The 24,609-nt window shown below is 44.6% G+C and overlaps 1 protein-coding gene across 5 annotated transcripts in view; it reads left to right on the forward strand.

Annotated features, from left to right (window-relative positions):
* The window catches only part of WDTC1 (WD and tetratricopeptide repeats 1), a 1,302,054-nt gene that overhangs the window by 66,096 nt on the left and 1,211,349 nt on the right, over positions 1-24,609 (forward strand). For all 5 annotated transcript variants that reach the window (XM_069622886.1, XM_069622890.1, XM_069622889.1 and 2 more), the window contains one exon: positions 7,041-7,176. In XM_069622886.1, the coding sequence (XP_069478987.1) occupies positions 7,129-7,176 (48 nt within the window). In that variant the 5' untranslated portion in view covers positions 7,041-7,128. The remainder of the gene's footprint in view (positions 1-7,040; positions 7,177-24,609) is intronic.

A 24,609-nucleotide genomic window follows, 5' to 3' on the forward strand; every position in this document is an offset into this window, starting at 1 on the left:
AGGGTGGTGGGTTACAATTTCCTAGGTATAGTACCTGGTATAGGATGGGGAAAAGGTGTTTTAAGGAAGGGGAATACCGCATCTCGCCCTTCGGTGTCCCATTTTCACTCCCCGAGGACCCCTCATCCAGGTGATCCTCCCGCACTGGTCCACCCCAGGAACTGGATCCAAAAGCGATGGCAGTTTCCTGACCACCTGGATGACAGATCCCTGGGGACTAGCAGACGAGACACCTTCAGGTTTCTCACAGAAAGCACACCGAAGTAGGCAAGGAGGAAATAGGCCAAGCACCTCAAGGCAAGGGACCTAGAACCTGGCAGAGATTGCACAGGCAAAAGGAGCCAGGAAACGAGTAACGTCAATTCCCCTGGAACAAGGAACATTGTGACGCATCATCAAAGGCTTTTGTTCCCCTTAAGTACACCGGGTGTCATAGCGCGACTCTATCGCGTCACTGAGGGCTCTATGGTAACCAGAACTAGCCCTGTAGACTGTGCATGTGCAGAAACCAGCCACCCGCCTTCCGCGCATGCACAAAGGCTGCAAGATGATGGCGTCCCAGGAATTCAGACCAAGAAACCGAACTAGGCTGCAACGGAACCCGAAGGAGGCCATCCCGGAGGCGCCAGCGGGCTCTCCATGGAAGGTGAGAGCGGCGCTGCAGAGACATTACAAATCCATCAAGGGGCTAAAATTGTACAGGGGGTGCTCGAGAGAGCAGTGTTCCTTAGGATAAAGGAAGAGACTGGAAAGGATGTAACGGATCGAGGTACCCGAGGCTTGTGGGAGGCTGATGATGCACCCCTCAAGACACTGAATCCCGAAGGGTCAGGGAAGAAGAGAAACAAACTCTTCCCGACCTAGCCTTTGCCCAAAGGAACAACCCATTGTTGGCTGAAGCCTTTTTGCAAATTGTACCTGAGCAAGAGGGCCATGAGAGAGGATGACCTGCTTTTCTTTTTGAGACATGGGGTAATATACAGGGGAGATGCTACTCCACAGGGCATAGTAAAAACCCAACTAGTTATCCCTAAAAGTCACAAGCACGTATTCCGGGAAATAGCTCATTCCCATCTGACAGGAGGTCATCTCGGCCAGACAAAAACTCGAGCCCAAATCCTGACTAAATTGTACAGGCCAGGAATTCATGCTGATATTAAAAACTCTGTTCAGTCTTGTGCAATCTTCCAAAGGATCAGTACCCATGTGCCACCACCAGTCCCCTTACATCCACTTTCAATCATTTAAATTCCATTCTCAAGAATTGGCATGGACGTTGTGGGCCCCCTGGAAATATCAAATTTGGGGAAGCAAGTATATCTTGGTAATAGTAGAGTATGCTACTCGCTATACAGAAGCATTTCCCCTGAAACCCAATACCACCCAGCAGGTCTTGAAACACCTACTCCCTTTCTTTTGACAAGTATGGTTTCCCAGAGAAATCTTGACAGATCACGGCTCTACATTTATGAGCAAACTGATGGGGTAAGTGAAACAACTGTTAAATATGACCACTTTAAGAACCTCTGTATATCATGCACATACAGATGGCCTTGTAGAAAGGTTTAATAAGACCTTGGAAACCATGTTGCATAAATGAGTGCAACAGGAAGGCAGAAACTGAGATAAAATGATACCTTGGCCTTTATTTGCTATTAGGAATACCCCCACCATTCTACAGGAGTCTCCCTGTTCGATTTACTCTATGGATGGGAACCTCGAGATATCTTGGATATGTTGCGAGAAACCTGGGAAGAAATGTAAGTAGCCCCAATGCCACTGTTCCAAATCGACTTAAAGAGCACATGATGGTAGTTCGGTCTTTAGTACAAACCCATATTGCCAAGGCTCGGGAACAACATAAAGCCTCATATAATAGCAAAGTTACCTTAAGATCTTTGTTCAGTAAGCCAGAAGGTATTGGTATTGTTGTCGACTTCTGAGAATAAATTAATATCTAAATGTTAGTGACCATATGAGGTGTTGGAACAAACAGGACCCTGTTCCTACAACCTTTCCCAACCTGGGCGCTGATTTAAAACCCCAGGTATCACATTACATTTTTCAGAGTCTAATGTCACTGTTTTGTCCTGTTTGTTACCAGAGCACTCTGATAACCATGTTCTGATTCCACCCAAACTTATTAATAACCAAAAACAAGATCAATAATACCTCATTTTCTAGTTTACTGATGTATTCAGAGAGGAACCAGGGTGAGTGAAGGATATTTACCATCATATCCGCACTCCAGAAGGCAAAGTGGAACATTTAAAACTGTACAGATTACCTTAATCCAGGAAGTCAAGCAGGTGCTTGCGGATAATATTATTGAACCATCTACTAGCCCCTGGTCTTCCGCCATCGTGTTGGTGGCAAAATCTGATGGAAGTTGGAGATTTTGTATTCACTTCAGAAAAGTCAATGCCATATCTGCATTCGTTGTTTAACAGATGCCATGTATTGATGATCATATTGACTGGCTAGGTAATGCTTTTTATCTCTCTACCATATACTTTATGAAAGGCTATTGTCGGGTTATATGGTCCTGACAAGGAAAAAACTGCCTTTGCCACACTTATAACCCTTCTCTGATTTCTGCGGGGCCTATGTAGACTATTTTGTAAGCAAAAGTAAAACCTAGGAAGATCACGTATATCACCTTTACACAGTCATGCGAGTATTGAGAAAGGCAGGCTTAACAGCTAAACTAAAAAAAAAATTAAGTTGGCTCAATCCACAGATATCTGAGATTTTTCGTGGGTAATGGCACTGTACAGCCCCAGCAAGAAATGTTAGAGCTATCCTTTGAGCACATGACCTTTTGGGTATTGTGCATGCAATGGGTGAGGATGCCGAATAACTCTAACACAAAATACTTGAACCAACTCAGGAAGATGGCAAAGGTGCTGTTTTATTAACTAAAACAGGGAGTCACAACAGCCATCAACGGACGTTCGCTCTAGCTCAGTGCATTTCTCATAAAAACATCCTTATATGCAAAAAATACATCACGTGACGTTCTACTACGTGGCAAATAAAAAATCCTATGATGGATTGTGATACGTTCAAGGCTGGGATTGTGATTGGCTATCTACTGTCAAGTAGACAAATCATGCCTACCGCTAAAATGTGTCATCTTCAACACTATTAAGTACACGGTATATCATTGGTCTTCAAACTATAAGGCCCTTCATTATACGGCCCTCTATAATTGGTTGACATGCTCGTGCCATGTCTAGAACATTCGTTTCACTTAGCAATACGTAAGTTCAGACTCAGGTGCCAGGAGCTGGACTTGACTTTACCTCCCCACCCAATTAGCCCAACTTCTCATCACCCATGCCTTTTGCCATAAAGATTGCCTTTGAAATTGGCCTTGCAAAGTATCCTTGTCCGTGGGAATATATGGGAGTACAGGCTTTCACAATCGATCGTTGTTCTAGGACTCCAACTCAACTCTATTTCCATCCTTGGCTCACGTGACGGGAGACCACGATTTGGTCAATCTTGCAGCATTTAAATGTCTTAAATGAATAAAACTTGGTACGCTTGGTGTTCTTTCTTTACACCTTAACAATGGATGATTCAGCTTCACACGTTTACTGCCTTCAAGAATAGTTAACCGACCTTGGCTGCTTCAGCTTTGACACCAGGCCAGACAGCCTTGCCATTCGTTTCCACGTTCTCTGCTTATTTTTGCTGCAACACATTTCTCGCCTTTTCTCTCCATGGGTCCTGGCTTACTAAATTCATGACACTGATGTCCAGTTGCTATAAAAGGACAGCTTTGCCTGCAGTCTATTCATTACATGTAGCCAGCTTCTAAGATAACTCAATCTACTTCTGTTACAGCATCTGTACAGTTATTGAACGGCTTGCATTTTTAGCAGTACTTCGCACACGTGCAATCTTCTTTTCTGTATATGAAAGTTTACTTGATTCTTAACTTCATTAGTTTCTGTAAGATCCATGCATTCTCTTCAGCCAGTATCCTCAGTGCATCACGCTCATCTCTTGTGACGTCGCCAGCTTCTCTTTCACTCTTTTTCATATTCCTTCAGGGAGTTCCTCCCTCCAGATTGTCTTCTCTTCGGGGATACATTTGATAGGGTTTTCTCAGAGGATACCTTCTTTCGAATACTCTCTGTGGTATGGTCACAACAGCTGGTAAGTATGGCACAATCTCAGACTTCACCATATACGTGGTAAGGGGGCAGGATTTCCTGCAGAGGCATGTAACTGCTCCTCTACACCTTGATACCCCCACACCAAAGACAAAGAAAGATGGAGTCTTTTTAGGATTGATCGTGCTGGTTCATCCCACATTTCTGAAGTAAAACCACCAGACTCGCAGATAAACTGAAAAACGTTGAGCCCCAAAAGATCAGGTGGGATGAAGATCAAATCTGTTATACCACATTAAATGAAACCCTTTGTCAGAGCCCCATTTTAAAGGTAGTTGATTTCTCAAGAGTTCATCCTGCAAGCGGATGCCTCTTTAATGGGACTCTACATCAGTAGAAAGTTATTTCCCAGAGGGAATTATTATTAATGTATTGGCAATCAAGTGGGCCATACTCCATCTAAAATGTGAACTATTAGGACGCAAATTCAGTCTAGTTACCGATCATTCTCCTTTAGTGTGGATCAGCCAACAAAGAGACATACCTGAGAAGTAAGTGATTTTTCTTGGACCTTCAGCCATATTTTTTCACAGTGGAACACCGGAAAGGTCGCCATCAGGGAAATGTAAACTTCCTCTCCCTGGTTCCCTGTGAAACATCTAGGTCCAACACGCACAGGGGAAGGGTATGTGAGGAACCTATGGGTGTCCTCACTTCTTTTTCCCCTGTATCCTCCTCTCAGGTGGCCAGGGAAAGGCCATCGCTCTTGGATCCTGATCCTGAGGGTGGATATGCGAGGGAGGATCACCTTGGTGGAGGAGACTTGGGGAATGGGGAGAGGACGTCCTTAGGTAAGACATGGTGTCCCCCCATTTCCTTTTCATGGTGAGCCCTCTATCTCTCAACCTTTTGTAGGTGTCGGGTTCCCCTTTAGCTTACAAGCTAGGAAAGGTCAGTGGCAACTCAGGGCAGATGTTAAATGCAAGAAGCCTGCTGGATTTTAAAACTGTTGTTTATTTACTTGGAAAGCCAACACCCAATCTTCCTTAATATGCATACTGTAGGAGACAGGAGTGATCCCAGTTCAAGATGGTGACAGCAATTCTTAGCGTTGATTGGTCCTTTAGCTTCTGTGAGGTAGTTTGGAATCTGTTGAAAGATTCTAAACTGCCTTTCATTCAGATACTCAGCTAAGATGGTTGCAGTTTATCAAGCTCCAGAGAAAAATTCATAGAAGACCATATAGAAGGAAAAGAAAACCCAAGCCAAGGTCTAGTAGAAGGAGAAATCTGAGTTTAAAGAAGCACAGTCTATAACAGCAACTGGAAGTTAAGTGAAATTTAGACTTTAAAACTAAAATCGAAATGTAAATGTAAATAACTTAAATGTACATATTCCTGGTTACAGCATTATGCATTGAAGTTTTTCCCTAATTGATTGATTCATTCGCTCAGTAGAAATGAACAGCAATGTTATTTCAACTTGGCGTGAATATTAATTAATTCTGGCAAGCGAAGCAGCGATTTAACTAACCTTCCGCAGTGATGCGCGTGCACTAATTAATCACTAACGTGCGCTTTAACACTTTCCTATTTCCGCACGGCTTTCATCGGAGAAGCCGACGTGTTCCGTGGCGTGGGCCCTTGGAGTAGGGGGCCCTTGGAATCCGCGAATACAGACTAAGCTGAACCTTGCTAAAGTCATTGTGACGACACATCGGGGGGGAAACCTTTCCTCAGCCAAGACCGCAGAACTTTGCTTGCACCGATGGAGAGAACGCTGTATGTGAGAAGCAGCACGGGGCAACAGATCATAGACATTTGAAAGCGGAATGCAATGTTTTTTCCAAGTAGGCTACCGGATCTTTACTTGAGCACAAATTGTGATGCAATTTATTATAGTATTTTATGAAACACGTTACTTGTAGCGTTTTTAGGATGTTTCAGTTTTTGAATCCTTAGTTCAAGTGTAAGGAACTAATTCAAGACTTTGTTTAGGAGGAAGGATTACGTTTGAAAGAAATGTTTTCAAGAAGATTCATCTCACGACATTTCAGAGAACTGAGAAGAGGATTACAGAACCTCATGTGAAATAAAGGTAGTGCTTGTCTAGTTTGAGTCTAGAGAAAGAGTTCTGAGAAGGAGATTACCAAAAAGCCTTTCAGCAGAAAGCAAAGGTTTACATGTACAAAAGGGTTGCATGGGGATACATGCACTGGGAAGTTAGGAATGATTCCACAGGGTAATGTTAACAATTTGTATGTTTGTCCGCAGGTAGAAGCGAGTCGTCTAATCCAGTGCAAGGCTTAAGAGGGCGGCAAGCATACCTGGTTTGTTATTTTATCCACTTCCCGTTTCCGCTCGTGGTTGTCAGCCCTGCAGTGGTTAGTTAGAAAATTGCAGAGTGGGCTGACCGTGGTGGGGGGGTGGAGTCGGGTGGCGGCGGTTGGGTCTGTGGGGCATCGTCGGCTCTTGTAGGAAATAAGAACTGGGACCTGAAAGTAGGCTATTTACAGCCCTTTCTCTGTTCTTATCTCCAAGCTTTCCCCAAAAAACATCAGCTCAACACTAGGATAAGAAGGAGACCAACATTCTCTTATCAGCGGTTCTTGTAGTTCGGCTAGGGCAGCGAGACACGCATGGCACAGAAAGGAAATTCAACTCTTATTGTTACATGATTGGGGTGGGGGTACTCTGTGGTTCTCTACACCTTCTGTAATACCCTCTCACTGTTTGTGCCACAATATTGAATTTTGGTAAGAACTTACCCATTCCCAAAAAAATTCCAATGCTGTCCACACTCTTTATGCCCAAGTCCTAAAGCACTGTCCTTATTCACCAAAAACTGTTTAACAATGCTTGTGTGTAAATCTATCTTTGAGGTTTCTACTTATGTTCCCATTTCTTTTTGAATTAGGTAATGTCTCGCTTGTGGAGTTGCGCTGTGATGGCATACCTTCATAGACTGGATCTGGCATAGCTTCCTTTGGCGTGCCTTCTTCAAGATGGCAAAAGTAAACATTGCACAAGATCTCATCCACCGACAGATAAAGGTAGAATAGTATTTTCTGTGTGCGTGCGCATGATATGAAAAATCATTCACGTAGAGTAATTCATAAAATGACATTTGTATGCTTTTTCATGTTGTGTTGCCTTTACATGCTCAGGAACTGCCTTACTGTTACTCCTTTTTACTGGGAATTTCATGCTAATTGGGTTGGGAAAAGAGGAGACAACCGGTAGCTGCAAAGGAGTCCTGCTAACACCATCAGACAGCCTTTTTTATTTTGAAGCATGCCGAAGACAAATGTCAATTGTAAGAGAGTCAATGTGCGACACTTCAACTTCCCATCTAAGCCATAAGCTTTATGAATTAAGCTGTGGCAGGGAACGTTCCGTGACATGCTTTCCTTTAAAGTTGAAGGGATCTTTTTGAAAGTCATGCTTGTAATCATGTTTGTTTTGGACTAGAATGTACATCCCCAGATGAAAGCAGAAAGTCACCTTTGCGATTAGGGGTTTATTGTGACAAGTTTATTGACCAGTCATGGTGTGTGTCACACCGATACCACGGTTTGGCACTGGGGCAGAACTTGTCTCTAAGTTAAACCAGGAAAGAAGCAAGAGTTACAAGATTGATTTTCAGTAACTAGTTTTAGTAGAGGTTTGACAGAAGAGTCAGTAGATTGTTTTTGATTCAAGTTCCATTAAGTGTACTTCATCCATTTTTAAAGCATTCTCATGTTCTCCTCACACTTTATCATTCTTCAGTCACGCACTTCACTCATCTGTTTCCCTTGTTCCTAACCTCACTCGTCCTCACTCAAAAGACCTAAGAATAATGATGTAAGGAAAATGGAATTTGAGGAGCAACCAGGATGTCCCAGAATATATTATGGTGCTGCCCTGTTTCAGAATCTCCTCACTCTACAGTCTTCCTTTGTATTCCTCATTCGTCCTGCCTGAGTGAGGAGAACTGGGAGATTAGAAATACAAATGAAGACTGAGGAGTGAGAAGAAGGTTTTGGTAGGAGATATGATTAGGTCCTAAAATGCATGCTATATAAGAGGAAAGAAAAATCCACCTGTGCTGTTTCTTGTAGAGAGTTGAGCTTCAATTCAAATCTTATTGTCTGGACACAATGTTGGTCTGTTCATACATGATCATTCCCCTTCCCCACTCTCTCTTTTCAAGGCATGCAGTAACATATTCTCTTATTGCACTGATTGTAACTGTAGAGAGGCAATCACCAGGGCAACACGCTGATATTATGAAGCTTTTATTTGTAAGCTTATAACATATAAGGACCCCAACCTAGTAACACAGCCTCTGCTTTTTCAGAAGTCCTCCAATTGCCCAACAAAGAATCCTTACACAGATAAACACACCATGTCATAGTATAAGCAGAATCCTCCCTCCTTTTAACATAACCCTCTCTCACACAGTCACACACTCAAGTAATACCACTCCTAACCACTGCAACTATATTATTGTTCCATACCTGACCATCCGAAACTTGAATGCCACCCTTTAACATAGCAACCACCCTCACGGGATCTGAATACGAAATTTCACCCTTTCTTTTAATCACTGCTTTCTTTATTCGTACCATGTCGCCACATTCTATCCTCAACTTCTTTTTGCCTCTCCTCGCAATCTCCCTTATGACCCAATCTTCTTTCCTTCATCCCCAATATTTTTCGCACATCCTCAACCACCACATCAGACTCTCTGCACATACCCAACCACGGCGGACTCACTATCGAGTTAGGTTTCCGACCACGCATCAACTCAAAAAGACACAAGCCGGTGGTCGCATGCAGAGCCATTCGTAAGGCCCATACCCTTTCCTGAATGGCCACTTTCTTATCACTTCCACACTCCTGAGCCATCCGTACACTTTCCATCACGCAACTATTCATTCTCTCTATCATACCATTAGACTCTGGATGGTATAAAGCTGACTTGTTATGCTTGATCCCACACCTTAGCAAGTACTCCATAAAACATCCTCCAGTGAACTGCGTGACGTTATCAGTTAACATGCTTTCAGGAACACCTTCCCTCACAAACATACTTTCTCCCGAGATATCCGTAACCATCTTACATTCACACCGTCTGGAAAACATGTCAACAAGAAGTACAGTATACCTACCCCTACCATAACCTACGTCCACCGGGCCCAAAATGTCCTTTACTAACTCTCTTCACACTCCCGTAGGAGTGCCTACCTCCACCACTGGCTGTTTCATCACCACCAATCCTTTGCCCGGCCTGATGCATATCTGACATTCGCTCACACTCTTCTCAATGTCCCTTGCGAATCCCGGCCACCAATAATCGGACCTGAGGACCCCTTTGGTCTTTGAAATTCCAATATGGCCAACATGCGCTAAGTCAATAACCCTATGACGTATGCCAACGGGGACCACTGCACGCTCCCACCTGAACAGAACATCATCTCTTACACCAAGTTCATCCCTAACCTCCCAGAATGGCTTCTCCCCTACCAATAACTCCATCCTCCTTGGCCATACTGACGACACCACATATGTCATCACCTGTGAGTATATTTTGTCTTTTCTTCCTTCTTCCAGCCACACTTCTTTAGGAACTATTCCTTCGGTATTAACAAATACCATCTCCACTTCAACATCCTCATCCTCTCTAGCCATCGGTGTTACCCTCAGTCTAGACAAACTATCTGCCATACCGTTTTCCTTGCCAGATATCACCTCCATTTGAAAACGGTGACATTGCATCCTGGTGACCCATCCGGCCACTCTCCTCGACACCTTGTCTAACCCTTTACTCTCAAAAATGACTTTTAAAGGCTTGTGATCAGTTCGAATTATGAAATCGGTTCCCCACACAACATTTTTAAACCTCTCTACCACCCAGTAACACTCTAGTGCCTCTTTCTCCAAAACTGAATACCTAATTTCTGCTCCCCTTAGGGCTCGAGATGCGTGAGTGACTATGTTATCACTACCATCAACATTAACCTGCGACAAGACAGCACTGATTCCCCCATCACAAGCATCAGCCGTGATGATGCTTCTACGCCTGGTATCGTAACCCCCTAAAGGTTGAGCCAAATCAATCTCCCTCTTCACTTTTACAAACTCATCCTCACATCCTTGAGTCCATACCAACTCGACCCCTTTCTTTAACAACTTCCTGAACTCAACAACCTTGGACGCATACGTTTTCCACAAACTTCTGATAAAACTCTGCCATCCCTAGAAAAGATCTCAACTCCACTTTGTTTGCCGGCCGCTCCACTTCCTCAATCGCATCAACTAAGCTCTTTTTTGATCTAATGCCAGTTCCTGAAATTTCATGTCCCAAGTAGTCCACCTGGCTCACCCCAAATAAACATTTCTCCTCCCTCATGGCAATGCCCTTTCTCTCAAATACTTTCAACACGTCATTCAATATGGCATCATGCTCCTCAACCAACTCGCCACATATGAGCACGTCATCTTGAATATAGAAAACACCCTTTACGCCACCAAGTAGTCTATCCATATGTTTTTGAAACACCGACAATGCTGACGTCAATCCAATGGCTTCCTCTTAAACTAGAAAACCCCTTCATGGGTAACAAAAGCCGTAAATTGTCGTATACAGTACCCCAACAACTCTATTTTATCTTGGTTGTACCCTCCGGGATTGATGTCTGGCTTCAACAACTTCTGAACATCTCATTCACATCTCTTCCAAAAACTTCCCTGGACATCAGTGTAATCTTGGACCCTGAGTCCGCCATCATTATAATTTCCTGGCCATTAACTCTAACATACGCATACGGGTGCTCGCATTCATCATCCGCCTCCTCACCCCCAACAACATTTATTGTACTGAATATTCTATTCTCCACATAACAAGGTTCTTCGTCATCTGATGACCTCCGATCTGTCCTATCACTGACGTAAAGTACCCTCCTTTGGTTCGATTGACCAAACTGGTAATTCTTACAACAATTCAGAAAATGTCCCTTCCTTTTGCACTTAGAACATGTGACTTTCCTTCCAGGGCAACCTAAAAATGCTGCAAAATAACTACAACTCGCGCATCGGCAACACAATCGATTGTCTCTTTTCTCTGTGTCCTTCCTCTCTCCCTTCTGATTGGGCATTTGTATGATTCTAGAGTCTCCTCCACCTCGCACACCTTGTCTAGGTTTACTTGTCTTCTTGCCTTTAGTCTTACTCGCAATCAATACTTCAGATTTCTGATCTTTTGCGTTACTGTTCTCATTCTTTGCCAGTTTGGCGACACATGCCAAGGAGTGCTCCACCCTTTGTGCTATCGTTAGCACATCATCCAAAGATGGCTCATCCCACAGTTCCTCCCACATTTTGTTGGAGCAACAATGAGTCCTAAATTGATCTCTTATATGTTCATTAAAAGAGTTGTTAAACTTGCAAGACAACGCCAAGTGATGTAAAGCGGTGACATGGTCCTCTACGGATTCGTAAGACTCTTGTACTCGCATGCGAAAATTGAAATGTTCTAAAATCGTGCTTGTTTTGGGGTTGAAATGTTGATCCAGTCAGAGGAAAGCCCCTTCAAGATCATTTGGGGTGTCTCCTGCCCCATTACCATGCACTTGGGCTAACGTCTCGAAGATCCTCTGGCCCTCATACCCGAGAAAATGCATTAATAACACCATCTTTCTGTCATTAGGGTCTGACTTGCCGTATGCAGCCTTAAGATAATGCATGACACCCTTCTTCCACTGCGCCCATGCAATTTTTGGAGTTCCAGGAGTGGGCATGAACGTGGGCGGGCCGCTTATTCCAGCCATCGCCATTCCGATGCCGAATTGCTCTCGCTCCTCTTGTTTGGCTTTTGATTTATTCTTTGCCTTACTACTGTGAGGAGTCACTTGGGGCTTTATACTATGTTACCTTTAAATCCTAATGCTTTAGAGTTTATGGCTCTCTTCTCTTCCACAACTTTGTGCCATGAACATTTGCAATAGTACATATGGTAACCCCTCCCCTGTGCCGGCAGCTTTGTTATAGTGGTGCCTGCTTGGCTGAAAAGTCAGTGTGCTTATATTCTACGCTGCGTGGTACTTCTGTCCTTGTCAATAATGTTGAGAGGCAATCACTAGGGCAACACGCTGATATTATGAAGCTTTTATTCGTAAGATTATAACATACAAGGACCCCCCAACCCAGTAATACAGCCTCTGCTTTATCAGAAGTCCTCCAACTGCCCACCAAAGAATCCTTACAAAGATAAACACACACATGTCATAGTATAAGCATAATCCCACCCCCATGGAACTCCAAGTTCCACCTGAAATCACAGTATTCCACTGAGCCAACATCCTAACACAAACATTTTTGGTTGTTTGTCTGAAATGCACCACAACCTCACACTAAAGCCTTGTGTGTGAACCTCACTTAATGGAATGTGTGTTTTGTGGTGTAGCATATCTGAACAATAAGATGCAATTAAAAACATCAAGCATAATATTTCCTAGAAACAAGGCAAAGTTACTTTTGTGTGCCTTTTTTATATTCTTGTGTCCCCCTCCACAAATGCAGAAATGGGACTAGAAACTCTCCCGCCAGAGCAAGGAACTCTGCATTTGAGAAATTCCAAAATCTAAGGACCACATTGCCCAGAAGGAAACCCCAGAACCTGCCCTGGAGAGCTGACTGCAGACTTGGGACATGGACGGCTGTGGAAAAATCCTGGTCGGGCCTCCGGAAAACAAGAGGGACACTGAGTTACATGTCTAAAGTTCAATTTGTCTGGCTAATGAACAAATATGGAAAGGCTACATCTCTCCTAATTGTCCTTTATCACAGAGGAAAAACCTGCAGTGGATTTGGGAGACACAGTTGGGGATTTGGTACAGGAAGGCAATGGGGAGGGCCTGAGCACCACACAGATGTGCTTTCCACCCCCTAAAGAGGGCAATTATGTGGATCCAGCTCGCTTCTCCCCTTCAATGTATGGAAGGGGCAGGTAGAAGCATTGCCCCCACTGGTAGAGGTACCATCTTCCAAAAACGGGCTCCACATCCAGGTGCATAGGAGACCCATAAAATCTGGGGGGATAGGGGGACACCTTGGGACTTTGCTTTTTTAAATTTATCTATTGTGTTTTAGTCAAAGAACTCGGCTTTTCACAAAATTAAAATAGCAGTATGTGTTAAATCGCATATATCATCACTGTATAAAACAAGAGAAAAGAAGAAAAGAAAACAGAAGAAAATTTAAGAAAAAGAAAAGCAGTTCAGAGTACAAAATCCTTCAATTTGGCGTCTCACTTCAGAAGGCTCAGTTCACGTAAAAATGTTACCACTTCCCAGGTCAAAAGGCTTAGATGGCCTGAGCATAGCTCGTCCCAAAAAGATTGGGTGTCCACCCACCAATCCTGGCTTGGCCTGTGTTCTGGTCTTTCCTGCACCCCTCTCTCCCCTGCACACACTGGTCACCCCGTGCTGCAAACCATCCCCATCTTTCATCTTCACTCCGTTCTTGTTCCCATTTCTCCCCTCCCTTGCTCCTCTCTGCACCCTTTCTGCCCTTTTTTCACTTTGCAGTCCCACTGTCTCACGGAACTGGGGAGAGAACGCTAAATCCTTGGTCATACAGATAAGCCGGGCTTTGCGTGTCTTCTCTTTCTTAGACCTAGAGATTTCCAGCCTGACTTGGGTTTCGCTTTCAGTGGAATGGTAGCCTTATGGCGCAGTTAGATTTTTAGGCTACTGGCAATGTCTTCTTGATGGGGAGGGCCTTAATTATGATGTAGAACATTGTGTTGAGAAGGTGAGTTGGGAGTGAAAGCCTGTGAAAAATTAATAGTGTGGCGGCACTTTGAGTGTGATTGTATTGAGAAGAGCATGTGATTACGCAAGCTGCCACATAAAGTCCTTTTAAAGGGGGTAGAGAGGAGCCGAGAGGAATGTGTTGCCTTATTCTATGGGTGAGATGATGAGAGCCTTGCTGTCAGGATCTCCTGTGGGTCTTGCGCAGGGGTAGCACAAACTCCTGCCTCCCCATAAGGACCTGGCACCTGCACTTTAATTATAAATAGGGCCCAGGAAAGAGGGTTTGGGTTCACTGGTTTGCTATTGCTGAACTAATTGAGGCATAGGAACGCGACACAGGACAGGAAAGCACCAATATGAAGCGTCAGCAGAATAAGGGTCATCCAAATGTGCTCTGCAAGCAATCCCCCTGATTAGACCCTTCGTGATTCAATGCACCTGCATAGTGGGCTAGAGGCTGAGAAGGGCCGCATTGTTGCAAAAGTAATTGACTTAATGGAAATGTATGAACCACAGAAATTAAAGTTCACCTGAGTCTCCAAGCGACTCATCAAGCAGAAGTTGGTGTAGAAGGGTAACCAACTACTGATGCCCATCAATGCTGACCCTTATCTGACCACAGAGGGTGAAATAATACCCCATCATGAGAGAGAAGGCACAAGTGGTTGCTGCTCGTACTGGCCAGGTCACGGTCACTGTCTCCCTTGTTAGTATTAGCACTGTAGTACTACTGATAGTTGCTGGACATAAGTGTAACAATCAAACTGCACAGCATTTCCTTTATTGTATCACATTGGGCACGTTATCCATGTATGTAAGTGGACATGCCAGGCTGAATGCTTTGCTTTATTGATACATTTTGAGTTACTTAAAATGTGTCCCAAAAAGAATGACTGTAGTACCATGACATTTGTTGGGACACAAATGTATGGTTCAAGAATATTTTTAGAAATTTATTTGATGTATTAGACACATTGCTTGAAGGTAAGTGACTTAAAAGTTATCAACAAAGTGCTGCATTGAACCAGACATTTCTATTTACGTCCTTAACTTTGTGATCACTACGCATTTTTTACTGTGCATCACCAAAATGCCGAAGTTTTTGTTTTACCCAATTTCACTGCATATATATGCGGAGGAGACCCAAGACCCTGTGCAGCCTCCCCGCCCTAACCGCTCACGTTTATTATTAACTTTCTCCCCCCCCCCATATATATATATATATATATAATATGCAGTGAAATGGGGCTGTGGAAATTGGGCATTTTGGGATGCTCCGTGATGGGGTGATACCATTTATGACACACAGTTTGAGTGCAATGTTCTGGTTTAACGTGTGTGCAGCCTATTTTTGGGACCTCAGCTTAAAATTACAGTATTTGCTAGTATTTATTTTGAGTGTGTGGGGGTTAATAGGTGTAATCCTCCTCCCCCAACACCATATGCCGGCCCGGCCTGCACTGCACCTCCCAGGGTGTCAGACAGAACATGGGGGTGGAGGGCAGGGCACTTCACAGCTGTGCACAATCTTTTGCTTAGACCCATGGCATGTGAACGAGCAGCGCAGGTTTGTGTGGTGAGAAACTGTGCCGCACAATCGCCCCACCCCCGCCCCCCACTCGACATCATCAGCAGTTTATGCAGCTTTAAATGTGCCAGCCAGGAAAGCCGGGGAAGTGTTACAATTTATCGCGTGCAAATTAATTAACAAGTGGGACGAATTAAGGGTCTTGCTGGCTTTTCCTGAATTCTAAACATTGACTAAACAGGCAGCGTTGCATCGCTGTGGCACCCCTGCACGAGAACACACCTGCCTGGGGCCACTTTGACTTGACTTACCTTACCTAGTAGGCTGAGTAAGTGTGAGGTCTCTCCTAAGGACTCCAGTCTCCAGGTGGTCGGCGGAGTCACACTTCTCTCACGCTGTCAGTAGTCGGGAGCACGCGTCGCTGCCTGGCTAGTGGCTTCTGAAGCTGAGGCTGCGCACTCACAAGGGCACGTGCAGTATGCTGGCCTGGGCAGGTGACGCTCCAAATGCGCAGGCACGGGGGGGGAGGTGGAGAAGGAAGACATGAGCGAGCTGCGTAGCAGGCAGCAGAGTTAAGAATCTTGTTTAACATTACCAATACCCGGTCCGCTGTGCTGCTGCTGACTGTCTGAACTGCATGCAAACTTCAGAGTCTGAAGTTTGCACGCGTCACTGCACAGGGACATGCTGCTGACACACAAACTAGTGCAGCAGAGAGACTCACAAACTGGGGGAAACTGGGGCGGGGGATAAATGCCATTGTATCCCCCCCACTTAAAATTGTGGGGAGACTTGTCCCCCATGTCCCTCCCCATTGTCCTATGCCCATGCCCACATCCTCCTCATACTAAAGGAAGGCCTGAATAAATGAGAACTAGTGTCATCCCCACTGCCGTGATCACACAGAGATAGGCTGCAGCCTAAGCTACCTGTTTCAAATCAATGAGGGTGTAAGGGTGCAGGAGAGAGAGGCTGACACGAGGGTGACATTTTTCCAAGATATTTGAGATGTTGGTGAAACGTCTATCTGGCCCTAACACTATGAGGGGTTTCCCCCTCCCTCAACCAAAACTAAAATAACTGTCAGAATGTTGGTCAAACAAATAGTCACCATTCTGCTTCCAAACCTATCTCTATCCCTTACGATCTCCAATTAAGGAGATCTAATAACACAAAAGTTCTTCCACCAGGGGAATGACTCCCTTCTCCTGGTGGATGTCGAGAGTTCTTCTTGACAATTGTCCAAAAAGTTATCAAGCCAGGGGGAATGACTCCCTTCCCCTGATATCGATATCTGCTTCCATAGAAGCTCACACAAAATCAATAGATCCTGATCCAGGAGAATGTCTCCCTGCTCCTGGACTGAGCATGGACTTCCACACCCTTTCCCGAGACCAGGGGGAACAGCTCTCTTCCTCTGATGCTTTCCGATGCCCCTGGCAGGTTAGTCATTCAATAGGGTTTGCCATTCCCTCCAAGTGTAGGCAAACTTCCACTCTTTCTCATTGGTTTTCTTTGTCTTGCTATCTGACCCTTTTCGCACTTCCTTCGTCTGAGTTCGAAATTCCCACATCGGATGAACTCTACACTCCCAGCCTATCAAGGCTGGGCTTGACACATTACTTAGTCCATTGTCAGTTATTATACAATGCAGCAAGGTCTGATTAGACCCATTGTACAAGTCCTTACTCTCGCTCTTGGTCTCAATCCTCATGCCTCCCTGGGGCCACCTCGTACCAGTGTTTCTATAGTTGATCGTCATGATCCCCATGTTCTTCTTCGTCGTGGTACTTGTGGTCACACTGAGGTCTTCTGTAGTAGAATAGTACAGGGGTCTACGTTCTAAAAAGAGGTTAGGAGAGGAAAAAGAAGCAAGAGTATGTGTTGGTGCAACAGTATTTACCGGACCATACCACCAGTGACCTTCCATGTCCCCAGGAGGGAAGTTCCTCTCGCATTAAACTACCCCTAGGGGTAATATTGGGTAGTGGCTGCACCTCCCTAGCCTCATCTGAAAGGTTTCCCTCCGGGGGAGAAGTGAGTACACCTTGTGACTCGTCACAAGGGAAACCAACTCCAGTCTATTTCAAAAGGGGACTGCTGGCTTGACTTCCCACGCTAAGAAGACACAGTTCTTAGATTGAAATATTGGATGCAGGAAAGATCCACAACAAACTCTGGAGTGTGGGTTGGGGTGAACTCTTACAGCAACAAGAAGAGGGGGTAAGCAGCTACTACAGCCCATTTGCTGGAGGGTGCTTTCTGAAATGGAATTCAAGATGGTTTCTAGCAGAGATCAGAATCCCAGGACCACCAATAGCTTAGCATGTGTAGACAACTCCTGCTACTCCTCCACCCAACCCCGGTTTAGTCCAAGACCTATATAAGGGACAGCGCTCAACACAGGAGTTCTGGAGTGCCGAGATGGTGAGGCACAGAATTGGGAGTTTGTAGGCTGGGGAGGATGCAGAAAGAGCTGCAGGAAGGCCTGAAAAAGGTGGCTGAAGGGATGGAGAGGAGTGTTTTGGAGAAAAGAAGTGGAATGCCAGAAGAGAGGTGGAGGCTAAAGAGAGAGTAGGAGGATGTGAATGAAATCAGGGGAGAATGGGAATATGAGGAGAGGGGGGCGAAGCACATGCAGGTAAAAGGTGAATATGTGTTCTTAAAGGATGAATGGAGGTGTGGTGGTTTGAGGTGATATCCTGGCAAGGGAGGAGAATATGTTGAAGGAGAGGGGATGGCAGACGCTGAAAAGAGAGGTGCTAGAGGCAAACATTGAGCCTGAAAAGTGTGACCTTGGGAAGAATGGGGGATGGAAAATGAGGTGCAGTGTTGAGGAGTTGTAGGTGAACCACCAGACTAGTGAGGAGGAGGATGATGATGATGAGGAGGTGCTTTTACCAAAGAATATTTTGGGAAGAGAGGATGCAGAGACTGACAATGAAGACAAAAAGTGTAGGAAGGAAGGCAACACAACTGAAGTTTGAGAGATGAGAGCAGCAGGGGTGGAGGCACGAGCATGTGACAAGGCATCAAAGAGGTCAAAGTAGGAGGGATAGGAGAAGGCTGTTCTGATTTGTTGTGAAGGCAGTCAATGGGGGGAGTCAGGACCTCGAGGCAAGGAGGTGAAGAAAGCTCCCTTAGGCAATTTGTAGAGAAGCTCAGATGGCAAACCTCATGGATGAAGCGCTGGGATGATATACACCTTGGTCACCCCTATCTGCTCACACTGCCCTTGTGTAAAGTGCAGGCGCACAAAGGGCCCTAAGACGCAGGCAAGGGATTTTCCCGGGAGACAACAAGAACCAAATTGACTGAATTTACTGTAGGAGAAACCCAGAGACTTTATTGACCCTCTGAATGTTTTGTCGGAATCTTACACGTTTTGTTTGAAGTAAGTGACAAAACAACTGAACTCAAGAAGAAGCCTAGTTTAGGAAAACACTTAAAAGAACACCCATCATCCCGCAGGGGTCGAACTTGGCATTCATAGAGCTGGAGCTGGAAGTAGCTTCTGTGTTAGGATTTTCCTCTGTCCAAGAGCTCTTCGTGACCCAGGAGTCCAGTCTCACACAGGGAGTGCCTGAAAGATGGTGGAATTGCCTTTTTTCCAAACTGGCATGCACCCAAAAATGCACGTCTTGAACCCCCCCTTTCCATTGCTTTGTCTTGTACACTATTGCTCACTGTTTCTGTTGAATCCTCTGTTTCAGGCCATGTTGCTTTACATATCTTCACTTTTGACATTCTCTTTAAATTGCTTTCCTTTTTATTTAATTTACATTTGTTGTTTGTCAGTCCGCCAATCTTGCGTGTTTATTTTTGTTGCTACCTCATGATTCTGCCACTTCATGTGTTATTGCATTATTTTGTTACTCTCTTTTGTCACATTTGTATCTCTGCTGACACCTCTTTTTCTGTAATGTGCCCTTGCTCACTTTCGCTGTTGCTACAGAATGTGGCACTAAGACATAGCATGTAGTACAGCTATAAGAAGCAACTAAATTGTTGTGTGCAGTACATATTACCATTCATTCTGTGCATATAAAAGGTACACTAGTAAACCTCTAGAAGACCTGTAAATTCCCTGCTAAATAGTGTTTATGTCAGATGGGTATATTTATGTTGCTTCATTTGGCCTGGGGAGCCAAAAGTATCTCCTGGTAGTGGTTTGTGTCGAGCTAACCAGGCTCTTCTACGCCCTACCCAGGACCTAAATGGCTACCAGCAAATTCTGACCTTGTCCAGACAAAGAAAATAAAACGCTTGCTACTCAAACTCTGTCATGTTGTCATATGTAGCATTTGTTACAGTCCCCATTATTGCAATTTTTCACTTTTCCCAGAGGGTGAACCCTTTACCATGAGGGCAGGTAGGTGAGGCTGCTTCCCGATAGTCCCCCAGGGGTGGTACACAGCAGGAGATTTCATGGGGGAGATACTCCCCCTCTAGAGACAAGGACGACTATCTAGGGAGAACGCAGTATAACAACCCTCACCCAATACCCTACACACCTCCCTACTCTGTAGACCCCAACCCCTCTCCCAACACTTACATATGTCTCTGTAAATCTGAAGACTTAACTACTGAGACGAGGAAGAATAGAGACTATCTAAGGGAGAACTATTATATAGGTATTGAGATGAGGAGGAGGTGCGGAACAATGAACAGCACCAACAGGAACTTAAATGAGCAGTCTAGTCATCGGTGCTCATTCACAACAAAAAGGAACACAGGACTTACAATATTGTCAAGCCCTCCCAGGAGGAACAAGAAGTTAAGTTTCCCTAAGAAGAACCGTGAGAAGTGCGGCAAATCGGCATGGAATTGGAAAGCCGCTGTATACCAGGACGCTGTCGGGAGGACAAAGACGTTGTTGGACGATCCAATGCTAAAGGACTTAGCCGAAGGCGGGCGAAACAGCAGAACGACCGATGGCAAAGTTGAGTCTGCATGGAGCGAGGCACATGCGAGAAACGAACAGCGTTCTGAAGCCACGGAGCCACCGAAGAGAGAGAACCAGACGCAGAAGCAGAGCCTGCGTGCAAGATCCCGAAAGGTACAGGAATATACGATCCAGTTGGTGGGGGACTCAAGAGGGTCTTGGGACTCAGGAGGCAGTAAAAAAATACCCTATATAAGTAATGGGGGGCAGGACAAAACCGCCTGAGTGGAGACACGAAAGAGGGGATACCCGAATGAAGGGTTTCCTGAACTGGGATGGTAACATATACCCCAATCTTAAAGAGGGAATACAAGAAAGAGTTGTCACTTATCTTACTCGTGGCTGTACTTGGCAGGCAAGTAAACTAAGTCTTCCTGGAGAGCCAATGGAGAAATGGAAGTCTGGGATCTGCACCCACGAGAAAAGAATAATACAGGCCATCTTCTTCGTGGCAGTACCTGGCAGGAGAGTGAACCAGGTCTTCCAGATCCCAACAGTAGAGCAATACAGTTCTGGGGCCCGCTCCACATGAAAACATGAAAAGGGTAATACAAGGTAATCTTCCTTGTGGCAGTACTTGAAAGGAGGGTGAATCAAGTCTGACAAAATGTGGAGACGGGGAAGCCTGGGTCGGGGACCCTCAAAGTGAAAGATTAAAAGTGTTGAATCAAACCCAAGTGTGAGAGACGCCAGGGGAAGGGAGACATTCCCCATGATGTTGAGAAATGTATGAGCAAAGTCAGGAGAAGGGAGTCATTCTCCTGGTGAAAAACATGCAACCAGAACTGTGCTACCCAGTCCAGGAGAAGGGAGACATTCTCCCGGACCAAGAACCTTGGTGCAGCCTTCTAGTTTAGTTACAAGTGTAAGGGACAGAATGATGGTGGACTTTTTTTCGTTTTCTAGGACATCCTGACTGAACCATTGGAACTTAAGTTGAGGCAAGGAAACCACTCTTAGAGATACGAAAAGTTGAATTTTCTCTTTACTTCCTTGACTAATAAGTCTATAACAATCACCATGCCACCTATGTGCCAGTGACCTCCTTCTGCACCCTTAAAATTCACTGTAAAATTGATGAAGACATAATTTAGTATTGTATGCACGTTTAAAGTTGGTTCAACAATATATGAAAATCATAATTCACATATGTACAATGTATTCTGTTTCAATTTCATCGATTACAGAAGTTATTTCAAGTGTCTGTCATCAAACAAATATTAACATGCAGTAATCTGTGGTGAGCAAGCACTGCCTGCAAAACAATATCTTGGTAGCAAGTTGTAAAAATACAGTTGTGTAACTGGAGTGCTGTCCAGAGAGGGGGGAGTCTTTCATTTTTTCTGCAGTTGCAGTGATGTTTTGGGATATTGTGTGTTGTCTTTTTCCTAAAAGGTTACTGTGAGGAGCCAGGAATGAGACTTGAACACAACAGAGTCATGGTATTGCTCAACAACGTTTATTAAAATAAAAAGGGGGTGGTGAAATGCCTCTCTGCCCCTGTTCTAAGAGGTGTATCCCTAACTAAAACCAAAACTAAGGATCTGTCAATGTCAGAACGTCTAAAGTAAAACTGTTCCATGTCCAAAGTAGTATTCTGGCCTCGCATGCTAACAAAATTAACTCCAATGTCAAAAGGGTAATGTCTTTGGCCTTGAGTGGTATATACATGTTCAAAAAGGAAATGCTTAACTCCAACACAATTGTTCTTGATGGTGGTGCCCTTTCCTTGTATTTCTCTACAATCTGTTTTATATTCAAGAATATCAGTTCCTTAAGTTTCTCTTGATCCACAACACAACTGGTGTACAAAACAACTTGTCTGATAGTCTGTATTTTGTTAGGATACGTGGTGTATTCTTCCGCCAGGTTTTCGCTCTTCTTTAATCTGTTTCCACAGCCTTTTTGCCAGTCCTGGTTTATCCTTATCAGGATTTTCTTGAATACTGTATTTTACACACTGTTCATCTTGATGATGCCTGGTGTGCTTTCCTGTCTGGGCTTTTCTCATGTGGGCTCTGTGCACCCATAGAATCTTCTCGTATGTATTCTTGCACTTTTAATCTGTCTGGAATACTGTTCTACAAGGACTTCTCTCTTAACTGTACTGCATAAACTCACAAACTTCAGTCTCTTATTCTGCTTTGCCGCTTTAATGTCTATTCATTTGTTCGATCTCTGATATATTCCATTCACGTTTATTAGGTTTTGGCAGGGCTGGACTCACCGGTTCTTTCTGGTATATGTGATTACTCTAGCAGCAAGCCGGAGGCGTTCTCTCTGGGTTTTGTTCCCTCTCGCCTCTTCTGCTTCTCCGCTTCTTTGTCTCCTGTGTCTTCCGCGCACTCACTTCGCATCCCTCAGGGCTTTGGTGGCACGTAGGTACCCTTAGAGTACCTGCGAATGCCCAGAAGCCTTCAGTTTGCTTCTGATATTCTCACAGCGTACTCCTTCTTGCAGTCCGCTCCCTTCTTTCTTGTTGGGGAGCCGGTTGGCTCCATGGACACCGCTCCAGCCCCACTGTTCCTCGGTCAGCGCCGATTGAAGCAGCGTTCTCCAGCCAGCGTCTTCAAGCTCCTATCAGCTGGTCTGCCGGTTTAAATCTCCTGGCATCAGACTTTTTCCTGTAACTAGAGCGCAGCGTGTGTTCCTGGCTTTCAGTAATCTTCATTACTCCGTTCATTTTTGTGATCACATTACTTTTGTTTAGACTGTTAGCAAAGTCTGAAAAGATGTTTCCAGTGATCTTAAAAGGCAAGTCATGCCTTGAGGACTTGTATTTAGAGTCTGGAAAGGTGTTTTCAGGAGTCTTGTTAGAAAAGTCAGATTTTAAGGACTTGTATACAGATCATGTTTAAGTCTTCCCAGTACCTTTCCTATGTAGGTGAGGGGAGGTATGACAGTATGCCATTAAGGCATGGGCAATGGCGGGGGTATCCTCAAAAGAAAAAGGGGATACCATGTCTCGTCCAATGAGGTCATGATACCCTTCCGAGGGCTGCCTCTCCTCGTGTGATCCTCCCTCATATAACCACCTCCAGGATCAGGTAGCGGCTGCAGCCGCCTGGCCACATGGGGAGAGGCAACAGCTGGGAAAGGAGTGATGACGCCATTGGATTCATCACATCACATCACACTTATCCAGAATTAGATTGCTTTCTTTGCAAGTAATGTCTGCTTCCCTTGCCCCTTTACCTCTAATAACAAGGGTATATTGCTACAGATCAACATAACACTGTCACAGATACTTATCTAGCAAAGGCCAGATTTTTTGTTTATTTACTTGGGCTCAAGCTTTCTTAGCAAGACCTTTCAGATTTTGTTGCCACTGATGTCTCGCTTTCATGCCCACTGGGATTACTGAACAATGCAGTGACTCTAATCATTCTGGTGGGGCTTCAAAGCTAGAGCATCATTGTTGTACATTTTGCCAATATGCACATAATGCAACACTAACAAACTCTTTATTAATAAAGTTGACTATGAGTAACGCATGGAAATGGCTTTCCTTACCTTTTTCACAATGTTTCATTCTCGAAGGATTTTCCATCCAGATTGGGTTCCCCATGAGCAGTGACATGCACTGCTCATGGGGAACCTGCGCTTTACCCACTTTTCTGTGCCTGTCACCCATGAAGGGAACCTGGAGAATTTGCTGGAGAGGTCCAGAACTGTGCACACAATAGCGGTCAGACCATATCTGCTTGATTCTCCAGTAATTCTGCCGCTGAGAGGCTCATTCTCTGGGACAGAGTGTCTAGGTTGGGAGGATGGGACAGAGAATCAGCCCCTAAACCGTTTGGGAGCCACCATAGAAATCGCATCATCTGCTGGATCTTACTTGCAACACTGTGTAACCTCACAGTGGCTTGTTTAATACTCTAAAAAGCATAACGTAAGCACATTGTTGTTTGAATTATGGATGGTAGCAGTTTCATATATTTTTGGAATACTGTTAAAAGAATCCAATGACTACTTGTATATATTTCTGAGGCTTGTGGAATCTGCTTAGATCACATGCTGTGCATAGGCCGACATCTAGTGGAAGCTGTGGAGTATTAGTTTGTTTTTCGAAACTCTAAAATGGGCGTCGACACAGGGCGTGCCAGTAATACTATCCCTAGTGTGACGTCCACTGTACCCATGATCCCTCACGCGTGTAGGACCCTCAGATTGTTTTTTTTCCGCCATACTTGTTGGAAGCAAAGTTCTG

The sequence above is a fragment of the Ambystoma mexicanum genome, chromosome 11, assembly GCF_040938575.1.
Source record: "Ambystoma mexicanum isolate Mex_15411 chromosome 11, UKY_AmexF1_1, whole genome shotgun sequence".
NCBI lineage: Eukaryota > Metazoa > Chordata > Amphibia > Caudata > Ambystomatidae > Ambystoma > Ambystoma mexicanum.